Raw genomic sequence first — 21,563 nt, 5'->3', positions numbered from 1 at the left:
GTTCTGCATAATGTTCAGGCTCCTGAATCCCTTCCTCACAGAATTTATTTCATCACATTTTGTCTGAAACTCAAAATTCTGCAATTTTAACAAGCATCCCAGGTGTCTGTAATGCAAATGTTCTGTGGATTACTTTGAGGATACTCTAGAGAGTAACATCCAACCCAGATGGGAGACCTGGGGTATCAAGTCAGGCCAAAAATCAAAATTCATAAACTTTAAAACTAGAAAGGAACTCAAAGGAAAAGAGGTTCAAAAGTTTCCATGGAGCAAGTCAGTGGAAGAATCTAGATTAGGACCCAAGGTTCCTAAAGCTAATTCAGATATCTTGCCACTATACCATGTTCTGGTCCATCTTCACTTATGCTCCTTGATGAAAGGCTGGGAGAATGATGTGAGCTCAGGAGTCAGACTGCCTAAGTTTGAATTATGACTTCAAAGTGGGTTTGAATCACAACTTTAAATTATAAACTTGGGCAATTTCCTTAAACTCTCTGAGCCAACATGTCATTCACTGAGAGGGAGGATAGTGTAGTGATTAAGAGCATGGACTCTAGAGCTAGATTTATATGCTCAATTTCTGACTGTGATTGCTTATTTAACCTCTCTGTGCCTCAGCTTCTCATCTGGAAAACAGGAATGATAATAATAATACCTACCTCCAAAAGTTGGTGTAAGGATTAAATGAATTAATATGTACAATTAAGTGTCAAAAATACAGTACATATACACCATAAATAATAGCCATTAATATCTTCATTGTGCATTATTACCATTACCCTATTTCTCATCATTCTTGCCCTCTATTCTTATACCAATAAATAGGGAAAGCAGAAATAGTAGGGGAAGCTGTTAGGAAGTGCTTCTGGAAATATTTTGAGTAAGTCACCAATACAAAGAGATCTATTTCCTGGCTTTCAGCTTAAAAGCACCTAGGGTTTATAGAAAGAACACCAGAGTAAATCCAAGAAAGTGATTCTACTCCTACCCCTGCACTAAATGTTTTCCCTTGAATAAGCCATTTCATTTCTTTGGGCCTGAAAACTAAAAGGCTGGACTAGATGTTCCATCTTTTCAAAAGTTCCTTTCAAAATGCTCCATTTATAAATTATGCAAGCTTTATATAGTATATATAAAAATACAGAAAAAATTAAAAATAAAATTGGTTCAATACCTGCTGTACTTCGCGTTGATTTTTCATTTAAATTTCTCTTCATTTCCTTTACAATATCCAACTCTACAATTCTTCTCCTGAGCACTCCAAATTTACGTGAAGTTGTTTGACTATAACTTCAAAGAAAAAAAAAACTTGTTACTCATATTGTATCAACAATAAAATCAAATTCTCAGCCTCATAATTACTAAAATTATGGTTTTAAACTACTTTCAAACCTGATAATTTAAACACTTTAGGGAGGTCTTTACTATCTGAGTAAGAATTTACAACATAACCCATTTTTCCAACTCTTTTCAAAATAAGGCAGGACTAGGGTGGCTATAACCTTGCTTCCTAAACAATGTGGGTTTCTAAACATTCTACATAATTTATTTCAGAATCAAGGACCCACAATAAAACTTATTCTGAATCAGATCTATAAAGAGGGAAATTCACTATAGCCTTATCAAATTTATATGCTTACAAAGGCCAGGAAAGAAACATAAATGATTGAACTAGCCACGTGAGAGTATGCTCTATGTACACATTAAAACACTGTGCAGACCATCACCTTTGCTCATTAGTTTCAGACCCCTGGATTATATACACCCCAGACTAAGGCCTCACTTAACATCCAGAATAAATGTAATAAGTTTCCACTCGGTTTCTACAACTTCAGCAGATGGAACAAGTTTTTTCTTTGTTTTTTTTTTTCTTTTACAACATAATTTCTGTTGCAACTTTTCCATGTTTTAGCCCCGTAATATATTTCAATCCCAATTTGATTCAACAAACTTACCTATTAGGTGAAAAATCAAGATACAAACCTAAATAAGGTAATTTCTGCTCCCAAATTCACTATCCAATAAGGCCAACAGACATGAACACAACTAAGTATTAATGCAAATCAGATGAAGTAAACACTAATTTCCAAACATCATTTATAGAAATAAAACTTCGGACACACGGAGGTCAGGAACTGCCTCTGCTTTGTTTCCCATATCTTGGACTTGAAACTGGACACAGTAGGCCCTTTAGACAATGCTGAAGGTGTCATTCTAGGGATCACAACAGAGGTCATACGACTTTTTCTCGAAATCGAAATACCAACTGCAATTCATAACCTAGGCAGCAACTTAGGAAAGCTATCCTTTTTCAGAATAGCATGCAAACAAACAAAAAAGTGCAACATCCTCCCCCTGAACCCACCAACCCTGGGCACAGGGACCCTGGAGGTGCCACCTGAATGGCGGTAGTAATGTGGTTGGTGGCATCAACGTGCAAAAAATTTGCGCAATTTGTAAACGACACACACACACACACACACACACACATACACAGTATCTCCTAAAAATCGTGGCCTCAGATGGGGCCCGGTAGGGCCTAATGTGGCCCCTCACGGGAAAAAAAAAATAAGCTCCAGTCAGGACCCAGTGGTCTCGTCCAACAACCTCTCCGGACCTAGGCGGTTTGGGAACTTCGGTCAACACACAATCTTTCCCTTTTTGACCCCCTGCCAACAGGACACGCAACTTTAAACCTCGAGTTGCCTCGCCTGGGCTAACCGCCGCGGAAGCCGACGAGTCAGGCGTCGCCGACCTCCCCACCTCAGGAAAAAAAAAACCGCGAACAGGCTGTGCGCAGACACCTCGAACCCGCGCAGGCGCACCGGGAGCCCGCGCCAGCGAGCGCGCAGTCGCACAGTCACCGCCTTGGCGCGAAGGCTGGGGGAATGCGGCAGTGCGGTGGCGCGATGGTGTGGCGGCGTCTCTGAGTAACCCTCAGGGACGCCAGAGTCGGAGAAAAAGACAGTTGCACCCTCATCCAGGAACAATAACAATAACCTGCCTTCCCTTGCATTCTCACACTGTGAAGTACGCGACACAGGAATGGCGTTCCGTCTCTTTCGAGTTTGGCCCGGAGGGAGGAGGCCGTCCCAGTGGCCAGTGAGGCGAGGGTACATCTGTACAGCCCGCCTCTACGCTGCTTGGTCAGGAAATAGTGCCAAGGGCTGGTCATCCAACCCGCTACACACACCGCACGGTCATTTCTTAGGTTCTAGATTTCATTTTTTAAGATGTTGGTGGCAACATGGAGTATGCCTAGAAGAGAATGACTCAAAGGCCACAGGAATCAACACCAGGTCATAGGTGTCTTTTTTTGGGGGGTCCCACTGTATGTCTGACAGGGAATTAGAGTCCCAAGGAGGCTGGTGGGGAGAGCTGAGGCTTGGGTTTAGATGACAGCCCTGCAAAGCGGAGCTTTCCGTGAGGCAGGGCCAGAGATGCAGGAGCTTGGGGGACCGAAGGGCCACTTGGGCCTCAGAGATGGGGGATCCCTGGCAGATGAAGCAAAATGGTGACCCAGACTGTTGTCTCGTGGTCCTCTCTAAACCTGCATTGCTCTGCTCAGTAAAACAGGAACAGCAATATTTACTAAATTGCCATACGGTATTACAAGAGAAGTTGGACAGTCTCTGGCACACAGTGCTGGATAAATGTTAGCTCTTATTTAGTAAGAGTAGCTGGCAATTATTGAGTACTTTCTGTGGGCCCGGTATTGTTAACCTAGTTGTGTCTGAGTTCAAAGACCATGTTTTGTTACCATATCTTCTGACCATTTGAAGGCTGGGGGAGGTGAAGTGAAGAGGTGGAGAGAGCTGAGAGAGGGAGAGGACATTGTCAGTCGAGGTCTAGGACTGTGAGATCATGAAATGTATTAGCAGTTTCTTTGGACATTAGGTTAAATGACAAAGAGTGTTAGGATACGATTAAAGGTAGGTTGACACCACATGGTAGAGAACCTTGAATGCTAGACTAAGGAAGAAGCTTTGAAGGAATAGGATCATCTTTCAATGTGGAAAGAAAATTTCAGACTATAACATGTCTAAAAAGACTTTTACTCATTATGGCTCCAGAAAGGACACTTAAAAAAAAATGAGTAAATGCTCCAGGAAAGCAGATTTTGACCTTATACATGCATAGATAACATACAAATATGATACCCTCCCCCCCACCACCGAAAAATATACCCTATTCATTTAAAAATTAAATCTAAGCATATTTAAGGGATGCATACAAGAGCAATATGGAATCTTTTCCAGCAGTTTATAAACTTATCTACTCCATCTCCATCTTCTGGTTACCATTTATTTATTTACACCCAGGAAATTGACCAAGATGGGCTTCAACAGTAGGTTCATAGGGGGAGGAGAAAATTAAAGTACTGGAAGTAGTTTGATTATGTGATTGCTTGGCAACCATATTATGCATAATATACATTATGTATCGTATTGCAAAGCAAATCTCCTTATCCCCCCACCACTATACTATTTTGGAAACAATCTACCCTACATCTGTTTCCTAGAAAATTTTTGGCATCTATTTGACAGCTATGAAGGAATAATTTCTCTCCCTTTAAGCTGCATTATTTTATGATAAATCAAGTGCCTCCATTCCCACAGAACAATTTTGTACGGCTAGAAGTTATTAGGCTTACTTAAGTACTTCAAAACATTAAATATTTAACCTAATAGTGAGATTGTGACAACTAGAATGGGTTTCACTTTGTGTATTTTTGGTTCTCTGAACTCTCAATAAAGGACTAGACTAATAAAAATGTGTAGTTTTTGTGGGGCCCAAAAATTTATTGTGCTTTGGGAAACAAAGAGTTAAAAATCTTTTGGGAGTTAACTTAGTGTAAGAGTATGAAAAGCCTCTGTTGCTCTAGTTCTAAGGAAATTCTCTCCTGTTTTTTTCTAATAAAACTTTCCGCAGAAGACAAACTCTGAACACAATAAACAAGGTAAGTATAGGATAGGATTACTGCAATTCATTAACTCTCAAAAAAGTTATTCATTCTGACATGTAAGAGAAATTTTATTTATGAATGGTAAATGTGCTTCAAAGTGCTGATCTGTTAAAATTCCATAAAACAAGCCTCAGAATGCAAGTCATTTGTGCCAGCTACTAGTAAATAGCTGAAGCAGCATTTCCAGAAAGACTAAGGCAAAGGACAGAACTAACCACAAATTGGCAGAAAAGAAACAAGATGTAACGAAGTGTTAATAATTCACCATAGTTACTGTTCCTAAAACCAGAGTAAGTAAACAAAATAACTATCATCTGTTTTTGTTCACCTGTGTTTCCATAATCTTTACATTGACTGAAGTGTTTAGTGTACATTGATGTGGGTAGAAAATCAAAGACTATAGGGGCTTCCTCTTAGATTGGGCATTAATGTGCAAATTTAGATTTTCTTAATTTACTTTCTCTGTGTCTGCATTTTAATCTCTTAAGAACATAGAAATTGATTTATTAGATATGAAGCATTTACATTTCATGTTTCCATCAGGTATTTTCTTTGTATGTTTATTTCCTGAGTAAACTGTAGTGACTGTTCATGGAGATTCAGAAAGGGAAAAACTAGAACTTTAGGGAGGGCCAAAAATAATAGGGAGACATCTGATTGTCTTGTGAAAAACACTAGACTTTGTGTCAGAAAACCTGGGTCCCAGGCCTAGTTCTGCTTCTGGGTAGCTGCAGATCCTTAATCGAGTTACTTAACTTCTCTTTCTTTATTGTTACAAGGGTATGCTAATATCTAGCTCACCCCTCTCACAAAGTGGATGTATGAATAAACTAAGACAATGTATGTGAGAAAACATTATGAATTAAACTACTCTGTAATTGTAATGAGATACTCTTTTACCTTTTTCAAACAACCTAGTGTTGTTAGCACATACTATTTCTAGTACTGAACATATATGGCTTTCTGGAATGGGCATGAAATCAAATCAGATTTGACTCAGAGTCATTTCTCCAAAGGGATGTAATCATCTTAGTGTTCTGGATAGTTTCTCCTAATAAGACCCCTCTTGTGTAGCACATTCTGGAAAAGAGTCTCCACTGCCAGTATGTTAGGCCATGTCTATACAAACCCATATAATGTGGTCAGTGTAGATGGTATGTTCCAAGACATTTTAAGGCAATGCAAAGACTTGAAAACTACTAACAGTTGCTTTTCCTTTATTATTTATGCAAAAAGTGAAGAAGTTTCCTAATAATATTGACCCAGAATTACCAAAAACTCCATGAGAAAGAAATTAAAGAATGTTTGAAGTTGCTTTTTAAGCACCCATGATCATTTATTTGGTCCTTGTGTCTCTAACCATGAAAAAGCATTCTGAAAGAAAGGGTATTGGCTCAACAGGAGGCCTCTGAGGATCTGCCTTTGGCTGTTTATAGAGATGAGATTCAATTCCCTTAGATGATGAAAAATGTCTGTACTCATTTCAAAGAAATTTTTAAATGCCAGTGGCAATACAAATATTGAACAATGACATGCACATATATGGGCCACTTCTTTATATTTTTTGGAATTAGAAATGTATAAACTATTTTTATTATTACCAATAATCATTAAGGACCATTAGATGACATTCTAGCTGAAGGGATATCTGTATTAGTATAAAATGCTGTGCTGGTTTGAAGCTGTTACGGACCCCAGAAGATCATGGTCTTAAAGCTAATCCATTCTTGTGGGTGTAAACCTATTGTGGGGAGAACCTTTTGATTAGGTTATTTCAGTTTAGGCATGCCCCTACTTAATCCTCCTTCTAAAGACCTTTATGAGACAATGAAATAGAGAGAAAGAACAGAAGCTAAGAGAAAAGGACACACACACAACACAGAGAGAAAGCCACAGAAACAAAGAAGAAGCCGCTGAAGCCAGATGCTGGAAGCAATAAAACCTGGAAGAGAAGGGAGAAACCAGCTGACATTGCCATGTTCCTTGCCATGTGACAGGGGAGTCCAGATCACCAACAGCCTTTCTTCAGGAAGAAGGTATGGTCTTGATGATGCCTACATTTGGACATTTTCATGGTCTCAGAACTGCAAGCTTATAAACTAATAAATTCCCATTGTTAAAAGCCAGCCCATATCTGGTATATTGCATTTCAGCAGTTTTAATAAACTAAAACAGATTTTGGTACCAAAAGAATGGGGGACTGAGATGCAAAAAACAAAAATTCTGGAATGGCTTTATATATGGGTAAGGGAAAGATTCTGGAAGAATTGTGAAGTGCTTGAGAAAAGGCCTAGATTGCTTTGAAGAGACTGTTTGTAGAAATATGGATGCTAAGGTACTTCTGAGGAAGCCTTGGACAGAAATGATGAATATGTCATTGCAAACTGGAGGAAAGGTGATCCTTGTTTTAAAGTGGCAGAAAAATTAGCAAAATTGAGTCCTAATATCGAATGGAAAGCAGAATTTGGAAGTGACAAACTCAGATATTTAGTTGAGATTTCCAAAGTAATTGTGGAAAGTGCAACCTTGGCTTCTCTTTGCAGCTTAAAGTAAAATGCAAGAGGAAAGGGATAAGCTGAGAACTGAACTCCTGGGTACAAAGAAAGTAGAAACTGATGGTTTGGAAAATTCAGAGCTTCAGGAAAGCGAGTCCAAGGAGAGTTTAACTGAACATGGAAACATTCAGCCATTTCAGCACAAGTCAGGATTAGAAATGCAGTTATTCAGGAAGGATCTGTGGAAGGTCTTACTGTCTGATGGTTGTGACCCCTGTGTACTGCATGAGACACCAATAAGTTTTTTGCAAGATCTGTGTGAACAGAACCACTGCCAGTCTGGACTAAAAGGGACAGCAAAGGGACAGACTGAAGGAAAAATGACTTCAAGGGCAGAACTGTGGAAGCTGAGGTCTGGAGCAAAGACACCTTGGGGCCAAGAGAGGAGGCCCACCCATGTATGTGGAAAGAGTGAGTATGCCCCCCCAGAGCTTGCAGAAGGCGGGCCTCCCACCCTTTGTTCTGGAAGAGTATTACTACCCCCAGGATTCTCGGACACCTGGGAAATTGTGGAGAGCTTGGCCGTGCCCATGTTCAAGAAGAGTGCTACTGTCCCAGGCTTCAGAGAGGCTGGAGCACATTCTCCAGGCATTGGGGAGAGTCTGGCCACCACCTCACTGTTCTGAGATTGCAGAGAGTCCATCCACCACCCCAGTGTTTGAGAAGGATGGATCCGAGAGACTGGCCATCACCCCAATGTTTGGAAATATTGGAGTCTTTACCCCAGTGTTTGGGGAGAGCATGGCAGCTGTGCAAGTACTTGCAAAGGGTGGAGCCGTTGCTCCATAAAACCCCAAGGACAAAAACGTCATTCTATAGATGACTGTCAGAACTTGAAATCTAATGGACTGTGCTCTGTGGGGTTTCAGAACTGTTTAGAACCCATGACCCCTGTTTTCCTTCCAATTTCTCCCTATGGCAATGAGAATGTTTACTCTATGACTGTCCCTCCTTTGTATATTGGAAGCAGGTAACTTAGAACAAGTTTCACAGGTCCACAGAACAGACCAAACCTATCACTGATTTTAATGAGACATTGGTCTTAATATTGTCACTGAAATGATTGCCTTTTGGGATATTGTGATGGAATACATGTATTTTGCATATGGAAAGAACATGTCTTTTTGGGGTCCAGAGAGTGGAGTGTGCTGGTTTAAAGCTGTTGTGGACCCCATAAGATCATGTTCTTAAAACTAATCCATTCCTGTGGGTATAAATTTCCATTGTTAAAAGCCAGCCCATTTCTGGTATATTGCATTTCAGCAGTTTTAGCAAACTAAAACAGATGCTAATTTATTACTGTATTTAGAACTACTGACCATATGAGGGAGTTAGAAGTTAAGCTAAACAGCTGTATCTCTAGTTGATCTTTGCATATTGAAATCCAAATATGGTAAGAGGCAGGGCTAAAGAAAGGAGTGTCCATATAATAAACAGGACTCAGAACTTGTAACAGAATTAAAATACACTCCACTCAAGGGAACTTTGTACTTTGCACTTTGATTAAAGACTCTTAGATTTAGATTTCTAAACTTTTCTTCAGAAATTAAGTTTTCTTTTATCTCTTCTCTTCTAAATTGCAGAAATCGAATAAAGCTACTTGGTAAAATGACCTCTTGTCACATTGCTGAAGATCCTATAAAAAAGGTTGCTATCTTTGGAGGAACTCACGGGAATGAGCTAACAGGAGTATTTCTAGTTAAGCACTGGCTAGAGAATGGCACTGAGATTCAGAGAACAGGGCTGGAGGTAAAACCGTTTATTACTAACCCAAGAGCAGTGAAGAAGTGTACCAGATATATTGACTGTGACCTGAATCGAGTTTTTGACCTTGAAAATCTTGGGTAAGACCATGTTTTGTGTTGTATGTGCGTGTGTGTGTATGAAAAGTGTTATGTATGAGAGGACACATATGCATATGAATACTCTAAATATTCATATCCATACATACTGTTGCTATTGTAAATAAGATCACTTTCACTTTTAATCATGCTCTTATGAATTACATAGTTATCTAAACTGGGCATTCACACGCTTTCGTATGAAATTTTGAAAATGCCAGTCCATTCGTAACTGATTTTCTTTTAAATGCGTTCTTTGTAGATCAACAATAAATAACAAAGTTTTTTTAATTTTTAAATTATATCTTTAAGTAAACAAATTTAATAATTCTTTGCATTAAATTATGTTTGACCACTATGCTTGTGTAAAAGTTTGTTAGCTTTCTCGATAATTCATTACTATTTTTTCCTGCAACTGTTTACATTAGTGCTTATCAAAGTTGTAGTTTAGAAAATTATGATGTTTCAATTAATTGTTATTAAATGAAATAGTGAATAAATGCCCATCATCGAATAATATCAGACTGCTCTGTGACCTAAAGGGTAGACGTACTTACCTTCAGTGATGTATTGACATAGATGGGAATAATGAGGGGAAAAGGCATTTCTCCTGAATTACCTGCATTTTTAAATTGTAGCTCATTTATAAAATTTCATAAGCAATGCACGCAGTCATAACACTCTAGATATGTCCTCATGAACTACTTTTACCTTTGTGTATAGCATGATATAACCTTATCTATATGACTATATATATGTATATTATACGTATATAAATGTATGTGCATAACATATGTATATATGTTTACATGTATGTATATACATGTATATACACCTCTAAGTATTTTTTATACCCCCTCTGTCCTTTCTTTAATCATATTTTTAGATAAATACCTACTTTTCTCAGGACAGGTACTGTGGGAAGTACAAAACTATGTAAGAGATGGTTTCTACCCTCAAGGAGTTGGTAGACAATTAGCTAAGATATAAGACACACCCAGGCACAACTAATGCAGCTCCACTTTATGTATTCATTTTCTGATAAATGCTCATTTAATTCTAGAAAATTAGTTAGATTTAGTCTCACTACAGATCAAAAGATAGTTACTACTTTTAGTATAAATATGGCTCATCTTATGAAATAGATATTTTCCAGGGCAATTATGTATTAGTCATACTTTGTATATCAAATTATATTTTTACTAGCATAAATTTTAATTTCAGTAATATTTTATCTTCATGACTGAGGTTATGTTAACACAATTAATGTTTATCTATTCACCTAAAATAAGTATTAACTAACTCATATTTCAAGTAGGAATTTGTTGCAGCTCAGCACTTTTAGTTGGCATGTTAACTTCTCAGATAACTCTGAAATGGACTAGTGTGAGTTTTCTTATTATAACCTCCCACTAATATGCAGCTCAGTGAGAGCAGTCTTTTAAATTAAATTAGCCTTCTGCTTCTTGCCCTTAAACACTATCCAGAGGCTCTGGATGGAGACTCTGTCTCTTGCGGTGAATATGAAAATTTATCAGTCAGATAAACTAATAACTATTCTCCCAACCTCCCTCCCTCCCTCCCTCAAACTTGGTGATGACACCTTTAATGACCAAATCTCCTATGGAAATCATCTTAGAACCTTCAGGGTTCTTCATCCCCCATGTCCAATGCGTCACTAAGTCCTCCTAGTTATTCCTTACAAGTGTTTCTCAAATATAGTCTCTCTCCATTTCCACTACCTTAGTTTACTTCTTCTGTGGACAGTTATAATAGCCTCCTGAAGAATCTCCCCGTGTCTAGCTTACTTCAGTTGTTCCTCCCATCCTTTCTCCATTTGATCGCCAGAGGGATCAGGCTAACTTGCAAATCTTATCGCATCTCTCTCTGATGAAAATTCTTCAAAAATCTCCCATCCACAATAAATCTAAGCAACTTAGTATAGCTGCCAGGGACCTTCAGGATCTTGTCCCTGCCTATTGTTCCAGTCCCTCATCCTTTAGAACTCTTCCAGCAGGGCCTGGACTGAAACATAAAAACTTGAACATTCCATTATCTCTCAAGACTTCAGTCCTTGACTCTGAGCAACTGGGTGGGCTGTGGTGCCATTTACTAACTTGAGGGAGAATGATAAAGAAGCAGGTTGGTTGGGGAAGACCTCATGGGGTTGTTTCATGAATTAACTTTTAAAATGCATATATATCCATTGGAAATTGTGTTTGGTTGCATGTAACAAAAAACAATGGCTTAGACAGACCGGGATTTCTTTTTCACAAGTAATACGTTCGGAGATGAGATATCATCAAAGTCGCAGGCTCCTCTAACTTCCCGCTGCACCATCCTTAGCATGTAGCTTTGTCCTCAAGGTTTTGCCTCATAGTCACAAAATGGCTGCTCCACTTTCCTTATTATATTCCAGGCAGGAATTACCCAGGTGCAAATTTTAAATTTCTTGATGATATTACAAAAATATTCAGGGTATGAAATTATAGAGAACTTCAGTGGAGTGGTTTAATGAGGAAAAATAAATTTAAACCATCGTTATGTACAGCAAGAAAAATGCATGCCTACCTTTGTGGGGGGATGGGGGAGGGGGGCTGATGCCAGAAGGGAGTAGAGATCTATTTGAGAATTCAAGGAAAACTAAGAACCCTTATCCCAGAAAACTACATATATGTATTTCAGAAGATGTATGGACTCTTGTCCATAAAGCTTGTCCCTGGACCACTAGTGGTTCCTGGTCCTCAGTTAAGAATCCCTAATTAATCAGATGGTACGGGCACCTAAATTGGACTATTTTGTGCACTAAAATTAGCTAGAATGCAAAAAAATATATATAGGTGCTTGTGGTGTCCTATTCCCATAATAAGTAGCCCAATGCACCATAATAAGGTGCCCAGAAACTGTTTATCAAATTATTAGATAAATTTTGTCCAAGGTTGAAGTAAAATTCTGTTTTAAACACCCTACCCTGTTACCAGTCACATCAACAAGCTCATATTTTGCCATCATGCCACTGCAACATTAGTTATAGGGAATCAAATGGAGAAAAATGTAGTTTTTCACTATAGAATTTTAAGATAAATTTCCACTTCCCTCACTGACTTTTCATATTAAAGTTTTAGCAATCAGTTCCTTGTGCGCTGTGTTTTTTGTTATCTTAGTCTCATGTGTTGTTAATCTTTTTCCTTCTGCCATTAACAGCAAAAAAATGTCAAAGGATTTGCCGTATGAAGTAAGAAGGGCTCAAGAAATAAATCATTTATTTGGTCCAAAAGACAGTGAAGATTCCTGTGACATTATTTTTGACCTTCACAACACTACTTCTAACATGGGGTGCACTCTTATTCTTGAAGATTCCAAGAATGACTTTTTAATTCAGATGTTTCATTATATTAAGGTAATGTCAATGTTATTAATTTATAAGTTGGCAAAGGACCTGAACTTTTATGTCAATTATAGATGTGAAGCAACCAGAAAAGGTTCAGGAAGGAGGGCCCAAGAGAGATGGAATCTGCTTCACAGCCAGGCTGGGGGGCGGGGTGTTCAATAATATTGGGGGAATGGTGAGAGGCAGGAGAATGGGGAGGGAATGAGTAAAAGAATGTATGCTAGGAATAATATATGCTAGGAATAAAATAATAAAATGCTTGTAGATCCATGTATCTATAAAATTATAAGTCTTTTATCTAAACCAAATTATGTGCTGTTTGATAAAAACAAGTAAAACTACTATTAAAATTTAAAATATTGTGGTTAAAGTAGTTCAATTACATAGTTTTAGGATGTTCAAGAAATAGTCATTTAAGTTGACTAAAGCCCAGTGATAAAAGATTGGTTCCTTTAGTCCTGCCCTTGGAACCTCATTTTATTCAGATACCTCAACACGCATCTGATCTTTCAGTACTTCATAGTCCTTTTAAGGCTCAGAAATCTACAAGACGAAAGATTCAGCAGTCCAGTGACTAATCTACAGCCAGAGAAAAATTGCTAGAAAATAACCAAGCAAAAACACAATTAATGAATTATATGTTTATTTCTGTACATGGATGCCCTTCCTTCCTAAGATGCAGTGTTATTTAGTGGAAAGAGTTTGACCCATGAACCCAGGAGGACCAGTTTAAATCCTAATTTTCTCATTCACTAACCTTAGATAAGATACTCAACTCCCAAAACCTCATTTTATAAAAATTGACGTAATAACTTTACTTACCCCCATATGGCTGTTTAAAAGCCTTAAATGAGGTAAAGTATTTAAATGAGATAAAGTATTTAAAGCTCTTAGCAGATAGTAAAGGTTAGCTATTATTTTTGTTTCCCCCAAGTTTTTGACGGTAACTAGATAGTAGTTCTGGTAGGAAATCATAATGAAGCTCTTCTTTGTTGCTCATTAAAGAGAGAGCTCAATGCTTTGATTGCCAGACACAGAAACAGCAAGGCTGAAATTCATTTGATTATCAAAACTGAGAGGCCTGGCTTGAGTTCTCCTTCATTTAAGGGGGGGCGGGGGCTTTCCACCTAGCGTCTGTAGAGACCTAGACCACTGGGGTAGAAATAGAATTCTTAAAAAGACAACCAGTTAGCTATATAGTAGGTGTAATCAGTGGGGAAAACAAAAATAACCAAATCCATTCAGAAGGAAAATTGATTTAATGTCCTTTTGTCATGTTTCTAGAGAATTGCTAAGTGTACATTTCACCCAAAAAGCTCTGTATAAATTTGATTTTAGCTGTAATGAATTTATATGTTTTCAAAGCTATAAAATAACGTATGGTTTTAGAGTATGTTTCCTAGAACTGTCTTACCAATCTTAATTGATGATGTAAAACATATGCAAAGCTATTGAGTCTGTAGTAGCAAAGAGAACAAAACATATGGACTTTACACAATAAGAAAGATGTTTTAATTTCTTTTCAGACTTCTTTGGCTCCATTGCCTTGCTATGTTTATCTTACTGAGCATCCTTCCCTCCAATATGCAACTACTCGTTCCATAGCCAAATATCCAGTTGGTAAGTCTTATTTTTCCCATTGTCATAACTGAACAAAATATATTATGGCTTAAATTCCAAGAAAACTATTTTTAAAGAACATTTATAGCCACTTGCATATCATTATAGCTTCTAATTGTCAAGTAACAAGCAAATTAACCCCAGGCAGGCAAGCACTCTATATCAAACTTCCTCAATTTCATTGAGCAGCCTTCTGTTTTGTTCATATTGTTTCCTTTGCTATAATGCTTGGTTCCTCTAAATTACTCTAGCAGAATTCTTCTCATCCTTACAGCCAGGTTCAAATGCCACCTCCTGTAGAGCCTTCCCTGAACCCTACTCCAGAAAGAATTAATTATTCTACAAATTTCTCTGATTACATTGTATTATAATTTGTATATCAAGAAATACTTATCATGTACCTAGTAGAGACAAACAGTATGATAGGTGCTGAGAGATAATGAATAAGACATAGAATCTGTCCTCAAAGAGCTTAGTATCTGATGAGAAAATAGACAAGTAATCAGGTAATAACGGTATAGAGTGATAAATACTACAGTCAGGGTAAGTGCAGAGGACCTGGAAGAGCCCAGATGAAAAGCAACTAACCCAGCCGTGAAAAGTCAGAAAAGGTCCAAAGAAAGTAGCCTATATGCTTAAATCTGAGAAACAACAAGAAGGTAACTAGGCAAAAGTTGGGGTGGGATGGGGGTAGGCAACAGTATTCTGCACCAGTTCTTCTAAATTATCGATGGTGAAGGACCTTTGTTTTTTTCTAACCCACTGTAGAAACTATAATACTTTTGAAAAATATGTTGAAAAATTAATTACAAGAGAAATGGTCACATGCTTGGATGTTGCAACAATGTCATATTACTATAAAAGTTTCTAAACATTTTCATTTTCTGTACTTATCTCTCCTGGAACTGCTAACAAACAGTTGGTGGGCCAGCCCTGGTCCTCAAACAACACTTTGAAGCAAAAGGAACATCATATACAAAAGCAACTCTGTTATCCCCTCTACTCCGTGATCTCCATGTTTCTTAGTGTTCTCTGTCCCCTACCTCTTCCGCAGCCTAATAATGTGTATTTAATAAATATTAGTTGAAATTTCTGGTGAGTACACAATTCAAACTTATAAATCACAGTTTTAATCATATATCCCACACAGACAACTACAAATACATCTGTTCAATATCATGCAGTTCCTCTATCTATGACTACATATAAAATATTGGCCATCTAACTTTGGTTTTATGTACATTCACGAGTTTATTCAAAGTAGTCATGTTTGGTTAGGCCAGAAAAGCAGTGATCCTGTTTCTCCAAAGTGCTTGTGGTCCCAGTGGACTTGTTACTGGACGAAGGCAGTGGATTCTTTTGCCTGATGCAAGCAAATGACCAATTCCTGAGGCACCGGAATTTCAAAAAGAGAAAGAATTTTATTGCTAGGCATGAAGCAGGAGAACAGATGTCCTATTGGTCTGAAATGTCTCCCCAAACTGCAGTAATTATGATAGTTTTCTAGCGTCAAAAGATGGGCAGGCTCTCTCTCTAGCTAAGCCAACTTGAAAGGTGAAATCACTGCCCTCCCCCCTACGTGGGATCAGACACCCAGGGGAGTGAATCTCCCTGGCAACGTGGAATATGACTCCCGGGGAGGAATGTAGACCTGGCATCATGGGATGGAGAACATCTTCTTGACCAAAAGGGGGATGTGAAAGGAAATGAAATAAGCTTCAGTGGCAGAGAGATTCCAAAAGGAGCCAAGAGGTCACTCTGGTGGGCACTCTTACACACAATTTAGACAACCCTTTTTAGGTTCAAAAGAATTGGGGTTGCTGGTGGTAGATACCTGAAGCTATCAAACTACAACCCAGAACCCATGAATCTCGAAGACAGTTGTATAAAAATGTAGCTTATGAGGGGTGACAATGGGATTGGGAAAGCCATAAGGACCATACTCCACTTTGTCTAGTTTATGGATGGATGAGTAGAAAAATAGGGGAAGGAAACAAACAAACAAACAGACAGTGTTCTTTTTTACTTCAATTGCTCTTTTTCACTTTAATTATTATTCTTGTTATTTGTGTGTGTGTGGTAATGAAGGTGTCAGGGATTGATTTAGGTGAAGAATGTACAACTATGTAATGGTACTGTGAACAATCGAATGTACGATTTGTTTTGTATGACTGTGTGGTATGTGAATATATCTCAATAAAATGAAGATTAAAAAACAAAAAAAAAAACAAAATAAAAAAAGATGGACAGGCTTTAGGATAATGAGTACAATGTCTCCAGATGATGTAATTAGTGGTGATCTAATGTTAAGCATGCGCAGATTGATTATATGCTTAGTAACAGAATGTACGTAAGAAAATGGCAACCTTAATATGATGATGGGCATGAATTTTAGTATTATAATGCAGTATAGGTGACTTGTATGTTAAAGTCTAAGCTACTGTGCATGTCAGGCGGGCCCATTTTGGTTAGATCCAGCTTCCGTTATCAAGATTACTTTGGACTTGGGATGGGTTAGTTCTGGGCTGACCCAAGACCCTTCATTAATAAGCATTAGGGGCTGTCTTTAGTGGTCATGAGACTTTGAAGTCGAAAAACTGGAAAAATGGGTACAGGTGAAGGTTAGTCACAAGGTTTTTACAATCACAAGGGCACAAGATAAAGGCTATACAACATTATCAGAGATCAAGGCAGCTGAATTACCATTTAGGCTTCAGGTGTTTTCCTCTATCTACTCTAATAGAGTAAAAAGTAATCTCTATATAATGATTCAATAATCATCATCTGTCCTCAATTCCTAACTTCTGGATACAGACTGGGGCCCTTAGTTCTGACCCAGGCTGCTTTTTGGCTTTCTCCTTGTCAAGAGCTGTCTTGAGATTTTACCCTACTAGCAAGCTAATGAGATAGCCTGCCACTGTTTTGTGAGTGCTGGTAGAAAACACAAAACTAATACAAACATCCTTGAAAAGACAGTCTGGAACAAAGGACAGTCAGTGCCTTGCTCTCAAAACATGCAGAAATGCAAAAGACTCATGTAGAATCTACTCCCAACACTCCTCTTAGCACCTGCTTGGCGTAGAATCTCTCATAAACTTGTATTTGTCATCCTTTCCTTTGTTTGCCCTGTCAGTTGATGGACTGCGAACTCACCTTTACAATCTGGTCATTTCCACCATGCAGTCACACATCCTCAAACACCCTCTCAGAGAGACATTATCTTTTCCTCTATTCCAGTCTCTTTCCTGGGTGACCTATTGAAATAATTAATTGTTTTCAGACTACACTATAATCATTAAAATTGCTGCCACAATTTAAGTTTTTTTGTCAGGTCTCATATGATTTAACCAAGAGCAATTTAATTTAAGAGCAAGTTGGCCAAGACAATACAAGCAAAAAGATAATCAAAAACTATTCTGGTTCTTCAAGTATTGATAATTTTTGTGCACAATTAAGGGATCATTTGGAGCAAACTAAATATCCAAGTACAGGTAATTAGTTGAAATAAACCAAATGCTTATCAGCAAAGCATAGAGATGCTGTTTCTTTGTGACACCAGATAAAAACATAAGACATCCGTATGACTTCTGGATCAACCTTGGTCCGTGATATTATGGGGCAATGCTGCTCTTAACCAGAACAAATATTTCTCAATATATTTGGCCATTAAAAATAGAGGCTAAATCTTTAAAACATTCAATATAGAGTATTAAAGTTCATTGTAAACAGTAAGAAATATTGTATGTTCACCTTCTAATTTTGCTATTTTATTTAGAACACTTTCAGGTCATCCACTCATTGAAAAAAACACTTAACATCAGGGAGATACTCTCTCTATATAAGTCTATTACCCCATACAAACTTGCTTTAACTTCTATTACCCAATACAAGGATCCCTTTGCATTCCATTTTATCATTCTTCAGCCTTATCTGATCCTCCGGTAAGCAGCTAAAATGTGGCAGGGTCATTTTGGGTAAACTTTATCTTATTCCAGGAAGAAGCAGTTTGCTGCAGCCAGCCTTATGATCATTCCCAGATTCTTCTTCCTTCTTTCCACACACACAAAGTGGTGACTGGACACGGTCTTCTCCTAACTTTCCCAGATTGACCATGGCCTCGATAAGGACTCAGGAAAATTATTTTTATGACTATAATTCCTTCAGCTACTCTCCTGACTAGGCCATGGTTATGTCCTACAAATTTAAATATTCTGCTCTGATATGAGATCTTGTGTCAGAGTTAACTTTTAGTTTGGAAAATATGGCCACTGTTTAAGTTTCCTAAGCTGCTCAAGTAAATACCATGAGATGGGTCAAGTTAACTAATGGGAATTTATTTTCTCACAGTTTGAAGCTGGGTAAAAGTCCAAATCAAGGCATCATTAAGGTGATGTTTTCTTCCTGAAAAATTGTGGCATTCTGGGGCTGGCTGCTGGCAATCCTTGGTCCTTAGCTTGTCACATGGCAAGGCACATGGTGACATCTCCTGGTGTCTCCCTTCTCTTCCAGTTTCCATTGATGTTCAGCTTCTTGCTTCCTGTGGCTTTCTATCCTATATCTGAATTTTATTCCACTTATAAAGGATTCTATAATAGGATTAAGATCCATCCTGATTGAGGTGGGTCAACTTTAACTGAAGTAACCTTATCTAAGCGTCCTACTTACAATGGGTCGCACACACAGGAGTGGATTAGGTTTAAGAACGTGTTGTTCTGGGGTACATACTGCTTCAGACTACTATAGACACCCTACTATTATCCTCTACTCACAATCAGAAAAAAAAAAACTTCAATAAACTGGCTTTTCTGGGTCAGGCACCCAATCCCATCAGTCCCATGGATCTTCACATTGGACTTCCATACCGCACCCTTTATCTCCACCTAAGACAAGCATATGTAGAATGCTTTTGGCTGAAGATAATTCAAATTGGCTTAAGCAATAAAGTAAATTCATTATTTTACATAACGACATCATGAGGGGCAAAGTTTTTTCATCTTTCTCTTCTACCATCTGCAGTGTGTTTTTAGCTGTCCTCATGGTCACAAGATGTCCTCTGTAGTTCCAACATCTTTACTAACATGACAACACCTAGTGGAAGAAAGGGGACTCAGGAAATCTCCTGCAGACCTCCCGTTATGGCCCCTTGGTAAGAACTGGTCACATGTCCATTCTTAATCAATCACTAGGGTAAGCAGATTACTATGATTGACTTAAACTATTCAGAATTTACCCCTGAACTGGATAGAATTCACCTACCTTAAAGACTGGATACCCAACTAAAATCAAGCAAGGAGGATAATATAATGAATTTTGGGTGGAAAACAACAATGCCTTCTACAATGCATATATAGACATATACATGAGCATACATCTTCACACATATGTACAAATCATTTATGCCCAGATGCACTCCTTCACCACAATTATGATACCATATACTTAAATATATGTCTATACATATATACAAGAAAACTAGGCAAGACAAATGAAAAATGAAGATGAAAGAGAATATTGTAAATTGGAAAATAACAGAAGAGGATAAAAAGTAGGATAGGTAAAATATATATATGTATGTGTATATATATGTATGTTATATATAAATTGGGTGGAAGAGAATGGGGATGAGTACTATTATACTTGGTACTTGATAATTGGCCTGATAAGCAGAAAGAGTGATGATTGAAGGGATGAGTGTGTGGGAGACTTGAGCAGAAGGAAAGAGGATAAATAAGTGGTTAAGACAAGGAGTAGTTTTGTACATGTAAGGATGGATGCTTCACAGCCATCAAAGGTATACCTGATAGTACAGACATAGTTGAATTGGGGTGAGAAGAAAGGAATCCAAATTTTATCTATGAAAAGTTAAAACTATTGCACTATTGTGGCAGGATGGGTTGTTGTGTTAAAACCAAGAATATTACTCTAGGGTCACATAAATTATGTTGACTTAAGTCCATGGCTCGTCCAGGCTAGATTTCTACAACTAAATGTATGTCCTTCCTCCCGTCAAACAAAAAAAATTCTCTTTGTGGCCATGTGGCATAAATTGGTCTACCCTTTTACTGTATTATAATTTTTAAATATTTTGACAGTATTGAAGGTAATTTAAGGAAAAAAGACCCTATGATCCTACTACTCTAACACAATTCTGATTTTTTCCATGTTCTTCCTTAATCTTTATTCACTATGCATATAATTTGTATATCTAAATGTTCTGCTTTGTTTTTTTTGCCTTTATGTCTCAAACATGTTCCATGATGCTACATGATCTACTTTTTAATGATTTCAATGATGAGATTCTAGATCTTGACATTTAAAAATGTTCAATCTTAAAATATATTCTAACACTTACATAAATGTGACAGTCTCTCCTTCTCTACCTAGGTATAGAAGTTGGTCCCCAGCCTCAAGGGGTTCTGAGAGCTGATATTTTGGATCAAATGAGAAAAATGATTAAATATGCTCTTGATTTTATACATCATTTCAACAAAGGTACGTGGTGAGTAGGAATTGTCTCCTTAATTGTTAGCTTATATATATATACATATATAAATGTATAAAAAGATCAGAAAAGGCAGGTGAAATGAATACACATAATGACTTAACCCCTAAACATTGAAATAGCAACTGGAACCCAGGTCAGATTTGCCATGTTCATCGCCTTGGGTGCTTTTTAAAAAGTTTAATCACTTCAGCTATTCCTCGATGACCAGAATAGACACCTTCCAAGAAAAGCAGCTACCAAATAAAATTCCCCAAAGCAAATCTATTTTTTCTATTAAACTCCATTTTTTAAAACAAAGAAATGCCACAAAATACAAATGTCCATTATACATATGAAAAGATGTTGAATATTATTAGTAATAAGAGAAACACAAATCAAAATGAGAAAACCATTTTCCCCCCAATAGATTGAGAAAATATTAAAATCTGCTCATATTTAGTGTTGGTGAGGGGGTAGAAAAAGGAAATACTCTTATTACCAACTGATGAAAATATAAATTGTTAAAGATGCTTTAGAGAGTAATTTTACAGTATCCACTTCTTAAAATGCACAAATCCTATGACCTAGGAATTCCACATCTCAGAGAAAAATAAGTGCCTGCATACGCACCATGTTGAATGCAAAGGTGATCATAGTGGCATCAATTGTAACAGCAAAACAAAGTGAACAACCCAAATATCCAGCA

General features: G+C 37.6%; 2 protein-coding genes across 2 annotated transcripts in view; one reads left to right on the top strand and one right to left on the bottom strand.

Moving 5' to 3' along the window:
• SPATA22 (spermatogenesis associated 22) overlaps nucleotides 1-1,217 on the bottom strand; it is a 38,669-nt gene extending 37,452 nt beyond the window's left edge. The window contains exon 1 of the mRNA XM_037809656.1: nucleotides 1,175-1,217. Coding sequence (XP_037665584.1) covers nucleotides 1,175-1,217 — 43 coding nt within the window. The remainder of the gene's footprint in view (nucleotides 1-1,174) is intronic.
• Nucleotides 1,218-8,995: 7,778 nt separating this feature from the next.
• ASPA (aspartoacylase) overlaps nucleotides 8,996-21,563 on the top strand; it is a 30,588-nt gene continuing 18,020 nt past the window's right edge. Inside the window, exons 1-4 of the mRNA XM_037810257.1 lie at nucleotides 8,996-9,365; nucleotides 12,567-12,762; nucleotides 14,280-14,373; nucleotides 20,758-20,865. Coding sequence (XP_037666185.1) covers nucleotides 9,130-9,365; nucleotides 12,567-12,762; nucleotides 14,280-14,373; nucleotides 20,758-20,865 — 634 coding nt within the window. The 5' untranslated portion in view covers nucleotides 8,996-9,129. The remainder of the gene's footprint in view (nucleotides 9,366-12,566; nucleotides 12,763-14,279; nucleotides 14,374-20,757; nucleotides 20,866-21,563) is intronic.

This window comes from Choloepus didactylus, chromosome 18 (genome assembly GCF_015220235.1).
Source record: "Choloepus didactylus isolate mChoDid1 chromosome 18, mChoDid1.pri, whole genome shotgun sequence".
NCBI classification, from domain to species: domain Eukaryota; kingdom Metazoa; phylum Chordata; class Mammalia; order Pilosa; family Megalonychidae; genus Choloepus; species Choloepus didactylus.
This window is presented reverse-complemented; position numbering and strand designations above follow the sequence as displayed.